General features: G+C 48.3%; 1 protein-coding gene across 1 annotated transcript in view; it reads right to left on the bottom strand.

The window, feature by feature from the left end:
* Positions 1–13,444: 13,444 nt before the first annotated feature.
* The window catches only part of ASCL2 (achaete-scute family bHLH transcription factor 2), a 2,519-nt gene continuing 1,182 nt past the window's right edge, over positions 13,445–14,781 (bottom strand). The window contains exons 3-4 of the mRNA XM_057372143.1: positions 14,381–14,781; positions 13,445–14,281 (exon numbers count right to left, since the gene is read on the bottom strand). Of these exons, the coding sequence (XP_057228126.1) occupies positions 14,392–14,781 (390 nt within the window). The 3' untranslated portion in view covers positions 13,445–14,281; positions 14,381–14,391. The remainder of the gene's footprint in view (positions 14,282–14,380) is intronic.

Raw genomic sequence — 14,781 nt, 5'->3', positions numbered from 1 at the left:
GCTCTCACAGCCGGTGTGTGACCCTTCAGATGCTCACTCTGAGCTGACAGCCTTGCCCGCCTGAGAAATACCAACCCCAACAATGAGCCGCCACCACGAGCAAATCCTCTCACCCAGAGSTGTAAGCTTGGGCACTGAACACCTTCAAACCAAAAACACGCAGTGTCGCCTCACACCGTGGCAATGTGTCACAAGCACGTGTAGTTCAGCTGGTGTCACTGGCTTGTCCTCCTGAGCCTGCTGCAATGTGCCAAACCGAGCACRAGGAGCACCCTGCTGCATCGGGGTGAGCCACGCTGGTGTTTGCAGGATGTCACTCTGGTCCAGCCACGCAACCCCAAATACAAGCACTTGGCACAGGCAGGAATGGGATCACCTTCCCTTTTTGCCCTTTTCCAGTGGCAGGGGTGAACAATCCCAGCTGAAGCCGTTCAAAGGCATTATAAGAAATCCCTGCCATCACTTGTTGACAGCAGGGACTGTATTCCATCCCATGTTGGTACAGCACTAGCAAAGGCAGGGTTTGCTACACWGAGAGGAGAGAAAACAGGGGGAGGTCTAGTGAAACTCTGTCCCCTGTAGTAATTGTCCCACAGTTTTACACTTTCTCTTCTCTCACAAGGCAGGTGAGCCAAGTCCTTTTGGCACCGCTGTTGTCACTAACCCTGTCCCAATCCTGGCTCCCCACTTCATTATTGAAGGAAAACACTGGGGTTTGGGTTTCTTTTTACCCGTGATCAAAGTTCAAAGGAGCGATTGAGACCTCTCCATTTCAATATGAAAAGAGCAGGGGAGCTGTTTTCCAGGGCCCACCCCCGGTACATGCACATCCCGCCTCATTTCACCCGATAATCTCAGTGGGGGGCTCTGGAGGGGGATGGCCGGGGACAGGGGGACAAGGCTCTCCAAGGTTAATCGCAAACTGCTGCCGCATTCATCGCAGCCATGCCTGATTGATGGGCACCATTAATCACTGCCCAGAGAGCTGGAGGTAAGGCAGAAAGCAGGGGGAGGAACGGGGGGTGGAATGGTGAGCTGTGGGGACAGGGAAATGGCAYCAGGACAGGAGCAGTGACACCGGACCAACACAGGTTAGGAGACACAGAATGGCCACATCTGTTCACCTACAGAAAATACACACGGCAGGGCTTCTTTCCAGGAACAGAAGTGTATCTGCTCCCTCAATTGCCATGTCATATAAACGTGCCCTCCTGCAGAGCAAAGGGCAGGAGCGGAGGCAGAGAGGAGAAGATCTCTCCAGCCTTTTAAAATTGCCTGTGCCTTTMAGTGGGGGATAAGGATTGGGAATTCTGTCAAGGAGGAGGGCTCAGGAAAAGGTAGGGGTGGGCTTGTCTTGCAGCCATAGGACAATTAACAGTTTTTCCATCTTCTTTATGGACTGAAATGCCTCTGAGGTTTTTATAAAAACAGTGAGGGCAGTAAAAGCCACCCAAGTGAGGTCAGATGAGGAGCTTGTGTGGGCAAGTGACTCCATTTGGAGACAAGATAATGGCACATGCATTTTCTGTCATTCCTGACCATTTAATATACTCTCTCTTTCATACTGACCCAAGCTGCTGCTCACATTTCTAGATAGACATTTGCATCAGTGTTGCCTACATGACTGCAAATGATAGCTGGGACTGGCAGCAGGGTTTGATGGGATGGGACTCACGCTGTGATGGGACCTGCTGCATTACAGAAGCTTGTTTGCTTTCCACTGCAGACATACGAGCCTGGCTTGGTCAGCTCTGTCAAGAGGCTTGGGTTGATTTTTTGTCCCACTGCAATTGCTCCTGACATGGAATAACTATTAAACAACTCATGTTACTAAACAACATGGCATTTCTCAGTTGCCTTCTTCGTCCCACCTTCTGCTGCCCCCTGCTTTGGACACAGGAGTCAGTGCCTCCAGAACGGGTGCACACATCAGTCCTTCTCCTAAGCCTCTTGTTGAATGCAACAAGGAAAGTGTGGTCCCTTATGGGAATATTCTGCAAGTTCACTTTTTTAATGGCTTCCTTTTAAACAGCTGATGTGACGTTTTCAATTTTGCCCTTGCCGTGTCAAAGGCAGTGTAACATTTGAAACTCCTATGACTGCTGGGACACGAAAAATAAATAACCCAGATTTTGCTGGATCAATTTAGTGTCATTTGAAGATGAAGGGCTGATGTGCAGTGCATGAGGCTGTGGGCTTTTCAAGTCCGCCAGAAATGACCTRGGGTCTGTTTCTGATCTGCCTCAGAGGGTACAGATACAATTCAAAAGCTGCTGGATGCTACAGGGATTTCAGTGAACTTTGGGGTGCATAGGTGTTATTTCAGAGATGACTTCTGGGATGGGGCCAAGTGCTTCTGCCTCCATGAGCACTCAGGAATATAGGGCAAGAGGCACCTCCTCTCCCCGTGACCACCTAAAGCTGTGGCTGACGCATGTCCTCACCACAGACCCACGCAGGGATGCTGGGAGGGCCAGGCATCACCCAGGGGCGGCTGATCCCGTGTCAAACAGTCATCCTGCAGCGAGCASAATGAATTGCTCTCAGAAGATGCCTCCGTCTTCGTGGGCTGCTAAAGTAGATGAGTAGTCAAATGACTAACTTAAAGTAGACACCACACTCCTACATGGCCGAAGGGAGATATTGGGGCTGGATTTTTATCCTCTCCCATTATATCCAAGAGCACCTCTTTCACTGGAGGCTGCTGGCTTTCAAATGGAATTTCTGCAATATCCACTGATGAAGAAAGCATCAGAAAATGTGGTTTTATTTGATTGTACATTATTCTTTCCATAACTAAGGCTGGCAGGCTTTTGGACAGGGTCATTTTTTTTTTGACGTATGGCCACCTCTGATCCTCCAGCAGGGCTCTGTAAATCTGGGATTATGCTGAATTAATTTAMTCTCTGACAGCTATCTCCTCCCAGCAGCACATCTTCCTTTCTCTGCTGCTGGCCATGACTGCCCTCAGTTTTTTCACAAAGAGCATCTCTCAGCATAAGAGTTTTCCCCCAGAGAGTTAATCATCGATAGCCACATTACTTTAAGTGTTTATTTTAATCCGAATTACATTTCCTGTGTTAACCAGCACTGTAAGGGATGTAAGTCCCAGTTAAAGTAAGAGCCATCATTTCTCAGCTGGAGCCATTCTGGGCACTACCAGCAGAGTCTGCAGCTCTTGGAGACCTATGGAAAAATTCTGCACCATCAGGAACCTGTGCTTAGACAGCCTGGGTGAATACACATCTTTTGTCATCACCACCCAACYTTTACTTCGGGAACTTACTGCTGCCTAATGAAACCTGCCTGTTTATCTGCATAAACAGGGATGAGGGTGTGCTGGGCATCTCGGAGCAGGCGGCTCCTTTRTGTGAAGGGAGGCATGGTCCTTGGGTCTGGAAACATCTCTAAGTTGTTTTGCCATCCTTGGTGCATGTTTCAACGGCAACATTATTGTAAAACAGCTTTGTGTTTACTTTGTGTACAGAAAAGATAATATCAGCATTTATATGCAAACATGAACCAACAAGGAATTTCAAAATCCTGCCATTTCACTCCTCTGAGAAGAAGAGCCAGAGTTATTGTGTAACCAGAAACATCTGAAAGCTGGGGATTTTCTGGGTCTAAATTCAATTTAGATTATAAGGGACTAATTTAGGATCTGACTGTATCACCTTGGGCAGCCAAAATAGGATCTGAAACACATGGAGACTAGGGCTTTGGGGTGGAGAATTCTCCRTTTCGGACAACCTGGGGCACTGTGCAGATCTGAGCTCTCGCTTTCTGAATAAAGCCAGTGAAGTAAYACAAGCCAGATGCTCAGCCAGGGTGAGCCCACTCTGATATCCCTGTCTGCCCCAGGGAACAGGGGGTGTTGGTCTGTCCATCCTAGACCTGCCTTTCCAGTGTGCACAGCTGGAGCAGAACGTGGCACAGGCACATCTGTTTGAATGTCAAGGTCTGAAAGCGTGAGGCATGCAGAATAAAGGTTTGTAGTGGGATTTCATAGCTGGACCACCGTACCGTGCCTCAGTGCATTTATGATTGCTCGGGAGCATGGCTATTGGCACTGGAAAATATGGGATTCACAGTGGAGAGCTGCTCRTGGTGTTCTGAAAGAAAATATCCACTGTAGAAACTTCAGGACAGAGGTGTTTTCCTTCTCTTGAAGGTCTTGATTCCAATCATATATTTGGGAGAAAAATGCTGGCTCCATTTACACAGAGCTTYAGCTCCAGGCATGCAGTAGTGAGCAGATCACTCCTCTAGTGCAGCTACAGCAGGAGCAGGGCATCATTTCTCAGAACTTTCAATGGCTTCAAAAATGGATTGCAAAGAGAGAGCCCAGTGTGGCAGATGYTTGCTTGCAGGAGGAAAATAACCCTGTTAAAAACACTTGTGGGCATGGCCACSTTCCTCACCCCATCCAGCACTTGCCACTGGTCCCAGCGCAGATTCAGCTCCCGTGGGCATCCCTGCCAGGTTAAGTGGGAARGCAAAGAGCCGTGTGCTGCCTCACTGCCCCAGTGCCTGCAGGGCTGGCAGGGCAGGGGGCTGTTTTTCCAGAGACCTGAGGAAGAAAAAGAAGCGTGTTGGGACTGCTCATGGTGCTCCCTGAAGGGACCCCACCACAGCASTGTCCCCTGCAGCCAGCAGAGGCAAAGCCCCTGTGCAGAACCACAGCCCGGGCAGGTGACAGAGCTCTGCCAAAAGGAGCAGAGACTAAAACAGATGGATAGACCATCAGGAACAGGGGGGAGAAAAGACAGGAGAGAAGCGAGCAGCCCCCAGGCACAAAGGATGGGATGTGAGTAGGCTCTTATTGCACAGAGCCCAGCAAATGTTTCTTTCCTCTCCTATCAACATGGCCAGTGCAGGCTGTGGCTGGACATTTGCTCTTCAAAGGTTCGTGTGTCCCTGTACGAGCCCTTGGCTACCCTAGCTCAMGCCTGGCTCTGCCCCGTCCTGTGGGGCTGGCTGCCATGGGCATTTACATAAGGTTGAAGTGGGGATGCACTCTTTTGGGGCAAAATCCACAGCTCCACCTCACTGTGGCAGGCTGATCCTCACTGGTGCCACCTCCTAATGACTCTCTCATGCTCACTCCCCTGTGTCACTGCTGCCTCGCTGGGGCTAGGAGGGCTATTAAAGGAAGCATCTGCCCCAGGACCGGCACTCTCCCTCCCAGCTTCCACTCACCCCTTCCCTCGGGGTTTATTTACCCGGGGGTGCAGGGATAAACGGGGATAAGAAGGTAGAAAAGKTCATCTGGATGGTGGCCACAAAAGAGGACATTGTGCCTCCAGGGAGGCAGTGGAAACGCCCGAGGAGTCGAAGAGATGGAGGCACTTTGATGCAGTGTGGATGAAAGCGGGGAGGGGAGGGAAAGGAAGAGAGGAGGGGGAGCAAAACAGGGGGAGGGGAYGACACCAAAACCCAAGAGGCAACAAAACCACTCCCAGCTGGGACACAAGTCAGGATGGTTCCTTTATTTAGATGGATAGAGCCAGGAACAATGTGGGGCAGCCGGAGGCCACCCTGCCCTGTCCCTCACCAGCCCTTTCAAACCCTCCCTTCCTGCTCCTCCCCTCCCTCCACAGCCTCTCACTTTCTTCCAAATTTCCTATTTTCTTTTTTTCCTTTGCTCCCTGTGCTCCACCTCCCACTTCTAGCTTTGTACCACGGTGAAAGCACTGAGAAAGAAAGTGTGGTGATCTRTGATGCAAAGTCAATTTTAAGAAGAGATGGGGAGGGGCAGACCAAAGGCACTGGAGAAGAATGGGTCTGGGGAGGACCCTGTGAGGAGAAGCCCTTCCTACACACAAACCATGAYGGGTCTCAGCAGAGTTTTCTGGTCCCTGAGCTGTGTGCTGCAAATCCTGTGGCAGGGCTGAATCTCAGGCAAAGAGAATTCAGGGCTGTTAACTTCACACAGATCCTGCCCKCTGAGATGTTTTAGGAGCACATTTTGAGCATCAAGGCTACCCCCGTGGCTGGAGGAGTTTGGGGACAAGCTGTCACACACTCCATACCTCTGTTTTTTTCCAACCTGCTGTTTTTCAGCTGACCACYTAACTTTTTCTCATGTAGACTTGCTATCAGAAGAAGCAGAGTCCAGAATTTTTCTGGCAGCTTAAATGTCATCACTGTACTTTGATGTATCTATAACTCAGAGGTATCTCAGAATTTCCAGTAAAATGAAATTTTAAACTAAGTTGACCCAGAGTGAAGTCTTTTCTTCAGAAAATTGTTTGCTGTAGATTTTGACCATGAAGAACTTTGGCAATCTCAATAAAATGATCAAAATTCCGAATGGAAGATCCTTCCATTCAGCAACGCCCAGAATGGACCATTTTTTAATGCAAATGCTCCACTTCTAAAATCCTTCTTATTCACAACATCTGGGTTTTTTTTACTGAGAGGAAAAAAACAAAACTATATGGAAACAAATTTTAATTCAGAAAATAAGTGATCAGAAGAAAGAAACTAGAAAAAATTCTCTTCTTAGTTTATATTCAATAGATAACTTCATAAGCTATGGCAAAATAATAGCTTCTTTATTGTTGAGCTCAGAACTTACTSGAAATATGTTACTTGCTTAACCAGCAATGCTTCAAGTGAATTATTTTAACTCTACGACAGAAGTCTCAACTCACTTCTCTTATTAAAATAGAACAAAACTAAATGGGTATGAATAAATTAACACAAGAAATTCACTTTGTGCTAACTCTTCTGGATGACAACAATTTGCTAGAGAAGGGCTGTACAGCTGTTTGGATTGCTGCAGTGGCTGAAGAGAGCAGCTGCAAGTCCTGGATATTCCATCCCATCCAAAAATGCAATGATGCAGTGGTGTACCAAGGTGGTGATGGTGCCACTTTATGGGGTCAAGTTTTATGGGGTTTACTCACAAAGAACGGTCCCAAATCCTGTCCCCCCAAACACAGCAGAAGCAAACACCTTGTGGACAGCCTGTCTGGCCTCCTGGCCCASTCTGTCCCCAGAAGCCCTCTGCACCCTCTCCAGCTTTCTGCTCCTTTCCCTGCATGATTCCTGCAATGTGCACCCCGAGTGCAGCCACTGTCCCATACCCAGAACCCACCAATGACAACATCACACTGCTCTTCCTTTCTCCAGCAGGTTTTACTGCAYAGAGGGGGTTGGTTATGATTTCTAGTAGGCCTGAAAGACTGCCCAGAGGTCCCTTTAACAAGTTGTGTGTTTCTCTTTAACAGCAAGATTTGCCTGCCGGCAACCATTAGYTCTCTTCAGCATCATAAACAGTCAAATTCAGCTTACACCACGTCTGAGCTTGGCTCAGGCACTAGTATTTCTGCCAGTACATCACTGTTTTCAACTCCAGTCAGCAGTGTTTTGAAATTATTACTGTCTGGTGGCTGGGGTTTTTTTGGTGGTGTATGCATCCTAAATGAGCTTTGTGCTCTCCCCACTTCAAAAGCTTCTCTCTCTCACCTCCCTTTACTGGCTGTCCTCTAGCAAGACCAAAGACCAAAGGGTGTAAACTSTGTCAGCAGCACTCCAGGTCCGTGCAGTGTGCAGGGATGCAGCCTGTGGGACAGTCTCGTGGGCTGGTGGAGAGAGGGTTTGGGCAATCAGGCAAGGACAGGGTGCAGAGCTGTGCTGGGGTGCAGCCAGACCCAGTCCCCAGCCCTGACCCCATTCAAATCAGGCCCCAATACAGGCTGTGCTGCAAACTTGAAGCTGCTTGAAGCACATCTCATTGCCCAGTTTGCTCAGGGGTCTCCTGGGCGAGGAGAAGAAGAGGACACAGAAGCCCCCTCAGCACAGAATCACGTGCAGGTGTTTCAGTGAGGAGTCCAGTTGCTTCCACTGACACCAGCTGGCTTCCCTTTGATAAAACAAGCCCGTGGTGAAGGCAGATTGGTGCCAGCAGCCTGTGCAGAGATACTCTGCTGGAAAGGGGGTGATGGTATTTACTAATATTTCTAAACCAGACTTTTATTTAYCCAGTGGGTTTCACCTGCTTTGACTGTGGATGGTTTTGTTATAAAGTCAAAGCGGCTCCTTTGTGGAGCCTTGAAGGAATTGTATGTGGGAAACAGAGTGAAAAAGGWAAATGTGTTATAGTATTGCAACATTTCCTAGTATTTAACATCCTGACAAAATCTGTCTTTTCTACAAAAAAAAATCTTGAAGTGCTTCATTCAAGAGAAAGATATTTGCTGTGTTATAAAAGTGTCAACATTTCACTTACAAATTGGTCATTCTTTTGGCAGTGAYTTTAACAGAAAATTCCCCTTGGGGCTATCATGCCTCTTTGTTGGTTTTTCTTCCCTTAAAGAAAAGAAAGCCCAAACCAAACAACTTAAAAAGCAAGCATAATTTGCTGGGTCTGGTGACTGGATAACTGTTGTACTGCAGGCTGTGAGTGCTGGGGCTGAGGCCAGGAGATGAAAGGAGAAAACTGAGGCTTCTCCAGCAGCAAAGTGGATGCTCACAGGTCAAAGCCTGAAGCACTGCCCTGGTCCCTRCAGCCAAACAATTGCCTTACCACAAGTTTCTCCTTTTCTGATGTTTATGACTCTGCTGTTATTAACATCTACCCGTAAACAAAAGCATTTACGGAAGGGGGAGAAAGGGTATCACAGACCAGTGCTTGAAATAATTTCTCTGTGCTTCTTGCTCTGATTTAATGCATTGTGCTCTCCACTGCTGACCATTTTCTTACCCTTGCTCCTCCTTTCATTTCTGTTTCTCTACGTGACTGTTTATTTCTCCTCTGTTGTACAACACTGCTGATAGCTTTGGCAGATAATAAATGTCAATCTAGTCTTGGGTTTCTCCTGCTTATCATGTGTGGATGCTGGTGTTGGAGCCTATCATCTGGTTGGGGTTTCTCTGAGGATCTCTCTCCTGCCTCACCATGACAGCCACAGCCACACACAGCCACAATGGGRCTTGTGGGGCTTACTTCATTTATTCTTTTGTCACATTGTTGTGCCCTGGGACAAAAGAGAGGTGACAACRGGAGTAAGGGGACAGGCAGTGATCTGCAGAAAATGAGGATTTAGTCATCCTTAACRATGACCTCTGCTCTCAAGAACAGGAGAGACTCTCCATTTAAATTACAGCAGGAATCTCAGTCTCTGATGGTTTATCCTATGCTAAGCATGCTGATGCTCCACTTCAGTTTCCCCTTCTTGAAGATGGTGACAGCAGAGGTGCAAACCAGCCCCTCTTGCTGGGAAGTGCCTTAATCATGCCACTTCTCCTGTCTTTGTACTGGCTTTACCATTATTCTGAATAGATCTTTATTACGGGAAAATAATGGGTGGAAGAAGGTACTCAGATATAATRAAAAGACTGAGAATCTTTAAGCGTAAACTCCTTCCATGTTCTCAGACTCAGCCACAGGAGCATCCACTCACTTCTCCAAAGAGCAAGCCCCAGGGACTGGCTTGAGAAGACCTGCAGAGCCTCCCAGGGGTGCTCTGAAAGCACCTGGCAGCRCTCCTCTGTTCATGTGTGCCAGGGTGTGCACAAAGCTCCAAAGGAGCTGGGCGTTGATGGTGTCCCCGGAAATCAAAGTCATTTGTTACACTGCCCGACAGCCTCTTTAGGGTGTGACATTAGCTTGTGATTACACCTGGTGCTGCTTTCATGTTGCTAGTCCCTTTACTCCTAGGTACGCCTGTGGTTATGCTTTGTTGATGGCAGTTTCTGGGAAGAAAATCGAACCCTTGTTGGCCAATGCCCAAGCTGGGCAAAGCCAGGCCAGCTCTGCCTGCTGTCAGCTGTGCAAGGGGCTGCCTTTCCCTCCTAACCACGCACCCTCCCAGGCTCCTGGCCCGCACCCAATCCAGATAAGAAATGACTGAAATCGTTGCTGTTAGCCATCTATTCTGTGACCTGCATGAAAAGAGTGAAATGACCTCGGGACTAGTCTCGGCACACAGCCGTCTGCCCACAAACCGTGGCAGCCCAAAAGCCTCGCTACGCAGACCAAAGGCTGGCAGGACAAGTATTTTCTTGGCGGCTGCTGCTCGTGGATGGGAGGGGAGGGGAGGCAGCAGCAAGCTGATTTGTAGGAGCTCACCTTGCTGCCTGATGCCTTTAACAGGATCTTCAGGAGGTGTTAATGCAAATGTGAGTTGTTCTACACARAAACCAACCATGGGCTATTTTCTACAGGAAAAAAGAGGGTGTTTGCTGGTGATAGCTTGTGGTGGTAGGAATGGGACAGAGCCCTTTTCCCCAGACTTTTGTCTCCTRTTGCTGTCTTCTGAACGCCCCTGTGGTGCTGCCACTCTGCTGAAGCCATTCTCACTGCAAGGAGGACCAGCAGTGCCATTCTGCCATAGAGATGTTGCAGGGCACCTTCCTGCCTGCTTCCTAGGTCATCTTGTGGTGCACAAGCCTTCAAGCAGGCTGCATAGGCCTTTCCTTCAAAACTATTTTTAATAGTTTGTGAAGAAATTTGGAAGGAGCATAGCTGCAGAATTGAACTTGAGGTTGCCCATGAGGGACAATGTTATCATTTAAACACTGCCAGGAAATAATGCATGGTACTGTTTTTACCATGGGCTGGGCTCCGAGTGCTTTGGGTAACAAGAAGAGCTTCAATATGAGCATAAAAAAAATGCCGAGGAGGGGACCATGATTGGAAATTGAAGGTTCTTGCAGCCTGGGGATGGGGACAGCTAATTCTGACACCATCCTGCAACTTGTTTCTGCTTCATTAACCATGTCTGTGACTTGTGAAGTGCTGCTTAGGAAAATGGGAACCCACTGGTGGATGGAGATGTGAGAGGTTTACAGAAGTGTGCTTTGTATCTGCACTGACAAGTCAGTGACTCCTGGTGTCCTCAGACCTTTTTTGTTGTTGTTGTTTTTTATGCTTAATTCTCAGAATTCCTCAGGGTATTTTTTTCTGCCTGAATCTAACTATGTGACTCTCCCACAGCCCTGTACCTTAGGGCCGGGTTTGTGTCTTGCTGGGAGCTGGGGTTTCCRTTTTAGCACTGAGTTTCTAGTTATACATCTAAAGAGAAACGATGTGCTCATCAGAGGCATTCCCCATCGCAGCCACAAGCRTTTCGTGTAGCAGTTCAGGCAGGCACCCAGGCTTCCCGGAACCCCTCACAGCAGCTCTTGGTTGGCAGCTAACCCAGACACCGAGGGTCTCAGCAAAGGCAGCTGGCTCCTGCAGGCTGGGGAAGTACAGGTCTGCTGTTACTCCTGCTGCTGACAGTGACTCCCATGGTCAAAGGGCTTTCATCTCCAAGTTTTCAAACTGGCACTATTTTGCATAAATGGAGCAGAGAATTCTAGGTGTGAGTTTTTAGCGTCAGAAGTCTTCTCAGTGGYATCCAGGCAGTCTTCAGGAGGCTTTTGAAGATGAGTGAGCTGGGCTGAGCTTGCTGTCTCTGCAATGCCAAAGAAAATACCTTGCTCTCTTCAGCAACTTGATCTGAGAATCTGCTAATGACTTGTCACCATGATCATGGCTGGTGAAAGGAGTCCTTGTGTCCATCCTGTGTTTCTAAAACACACATAAATGCTTTTCCCTGCGCCTTCTTCTGCCTCAACTGTTAGGAGCCACTGTGGGGCTTTTTAAAGTAAATAGTACACTCCTGATTTCCTTCTAGTTTYGACTGAAACACTGACTGACAGCATTAAGGTAACTTGTGATGCTGAGTGAGCTATTTTTTTTCTCCCCATAATATTATTATTGCTTAAGTGAAAACTGCTTACAACTAATTTCTTGCCAATATAGTTATAGTTGATACTGCTTCAAAGTTGCTGCAACAGTATCTTGGGTGTTCAGATGAACGTGGTAGCAATTCTGGGAGTTACTTGACTGAGAGCCAAATATTGCTTTTGGAAATACTGAAATGATCAGTGCACCTAAGGAAAGAAAACAAACACCCTGCCAAGCAGTAGTAACATGTTTTAAACAAATGCATCCTGCCATAATGGGACACTTGTGCAGACCAGTGCAGCAGTCTCGATTTCTTAACTGCTTGGAGAAGATGAGATGATGTTGGTTTAGGCTGAGAATTATGTGGGGGTCTCTGTAAGTTTGTCTGTCTGGTTTTTTTTTGGAGGTCATCTGTGAGGATGAAGACCTTAAACCCTCACTGGGGAAAGGTACCACACATCACTCCCCCACTGCACCAGCCCTTCCTGCCTCTGCCAAGCACAGCTGATCACTTCACACCCAGGTCAGCTCACAGCTCTTGCTCCTACCCGGGGGACTGCTGAGGAGCCATAAAGGGCAAAACCTTTGCAAGCAATTTATCAAGTACTTGAATTCTCTGTGCCTTTCAAAGGGACTGTTTATTAAAGCAACTTTGATTAAGGAATAAACTTGAAGCAAAATAACTATTGCTCTTGATCGCAGGCTCCTAAATTYGACTTGCTGTTAGAGCCTTCATGCCCACATCTTGCTCTTGGGATTTTTATTTTTTTCTCTCMAAATGGAATAATTTATGTGGATCTGGATTAMAGAGCATCCACTGCAATTACTGAATCTGGAACTGCTGAGTGATACTCCTGAAAAGTYCTACCTTCCCAGTACTAAGGCAGCAGAGATTATACACGGATTCCCTGCAAAGTAGGTCAATTTTAATAACCATTTCTGCTTTGTGTTCATTCAGCATATTCTACAGGGCAGCCCATTTTGTTCCAATCAAGTCCTAACATTCACTACAGCTCTTTAAGGGAATTGTCGGTCTCTGACATAGTTTTTCATGCTGTCATCCCTGTGTTTTGTTTCACAGCAGTCTTACCTTAAAGACACAGTTTTTACCTCTRGCTCACCTCTGCTGAAGCGTGAGCCTAAAAGTAACAGACAGAGCTTATGAGTCTCTGACTACAGTTTCCAAGGAGAAATTCACATTTGCTTCTTGCTTTTAGATAAAGACTGTGTATATGCATCTCAACTTAGTGTAGGACAGAGTGGTTGGACACTGTTGGCTACATGTGTTTTTTAAAGGACTACACTGTTCTCAGAGGTGCTGCTCCCCTGAGTAAAGGCACCCCAACCTACCTCCTGAGAGCTGCTGCCAGGACAAACAAACTTCAGACACCCACTTCCTCTTTACCTTCCCGTGACTCTCCCACCACCCCGGGCAGGGCCAACGCAGCCTCCTGCAGCAGCACCTTCTGCATGTTCAGGAAAGGAGTTAMCACCACCTAACCCGCCTTGTCTCCTACACACATCTGCAGCTCCCCACTCATCATCTCTGCAGTACCTGCTCCAAGTGCTGAGTTTATAAWAATTGGATGGGGAGGGAAAAGTAAGCCTGGAGACTGTGCTATGCTGCTCCTTATTCCCTTCTGCGTATGAAACCTGGCCCTGGCCCCTCTCTGTTGTATACCTCATTACTCCCCTCTTCCACCCCTTCAGGCAACAGTTAACCCACCTTGGGCATTTCTGGCAAATATACATATCTTACAGCCTTCAAGCCATTTATAAATAGATTTTTATTTATAAAGTCAATTTACATAAAATATGATACTCTCTTAAAAACTGCATATGTACAACTTAAGAAATCCTASCAAGTGCATACAAAAATGCCTTCAATACATTTTTTTTTAAAAAAACTTCAGTTTTCAGAGAGGTGAACCTTCACACCAGGCAAACTCAGACACCACGTTAAAACACAACATAACTTTACAGTCTATTACTGAAGTGTTTGGAGAGAATAGTTAAAAAAAAAACCAAAAAACAAAAAAACAAACCAACAAACGAACACCTTTTCATCTATACCATATATGTGCCCAAAACATTCTAGCTGGTAGTGTTCAAGAACAGGTGGACAGACCTGCTAAAAATAGAACCATTTCTTCCCTTTTCTCTAAGGTTTCTTATACAAAAATAAGTCTTCATACACCAGTGTCCCCASAGGCAGTTCAAGTTACATATAAAATAGAATCTGACATGATAAAAAATTCCCTCTCCCTCCAGAAACAAGGAAGCATCAAGTGTTTTTAATTTTTTTTTTTTTTTTTTGCTTTCCACCCCTCCAAAGCAACACCACACAGCAGCGGCGGGGGGAAGCGGGTTCGCTCGGGCATCCTCTCCGTGGGTCGGCAGCTCCCGGCGGGCAGGCGGAACCTCTGCCCCGCGCAAGGAGCGSGACCCCGCAGTCAGCTACATCATTGCACTTTCCACAGCCCGAAGACGACGAGAAAAGCAGCCAGCGGGGTCCCGCCGGGGTGGAGGTCAGTACTTTGGGGGGGATGCTGCTGCCGCCGAGACGGCGGGCGCTGATGTGCTGCGGGCTGAGCGCGGCTGYGGAGAGATGTGAGGAGAGCCCCGGTGGCTTCGTGCCCCGCTCCCCCGAGCGACGGGGGCGAAGCGGCGCCCCCTCCCCTCCGGCTGCCCCCTCACCTCCTGCCGGGTCAGTAGCTCCCCAGCCAGCTGGTGAAATCCAGCAGCTCCCGCTCCTCGGGGCTGAGCGCCGCGTCGTAGCCGCTCTCCTCGGAAGAGCACGGCGAGCCGGGCGCGGAGGAGGCGAACGAGGGCGAAGCGGAGGAGTAGCCGCCGCTGCCGCCAACTTCCCCGACGGCCACCCGCCCGCGGCCATCGGGGAAAGAGGCGGCGGCGTCGTGCTCGTCGAGGAGCCGCTGCAAGGCGCGGATGTACTCGACGGCGGAGCGGAGCGTCTCCACCTTGCTCATCTTCTTGCTGGCGGCGCCGTGCGGGACGTGCTGGCGGAGGGCGGCGAARCCCAGGTTGACGAGCCGCACTCGGTTGCGCTCCCGCTCGTTCCGACGGGCCACGGCCGCCGC

This window comes from Malurus melanocephalus, unplaced genomic scaffold, assembly GCF_030028575.1.
Source record: "Malurus melanocephalus ecotype Western Australia unplaced genomic scaffold, MMel_1.1 scaffold_165, whole genome shotgun sequence".
In the NCBI taxonomy this organism is placed as follows: domain Eukaryota; kingdom Metazoa; phylum Chordata; class Aves; order Passeriformes; family Maluridae; genus Malurus; species Malurus melanocephalus.
The sequence above is the reverse complement of the archived record's forward strand: the minus strand, read 5'-3'. Positions and strand labels throughout refer to the sequence as shown.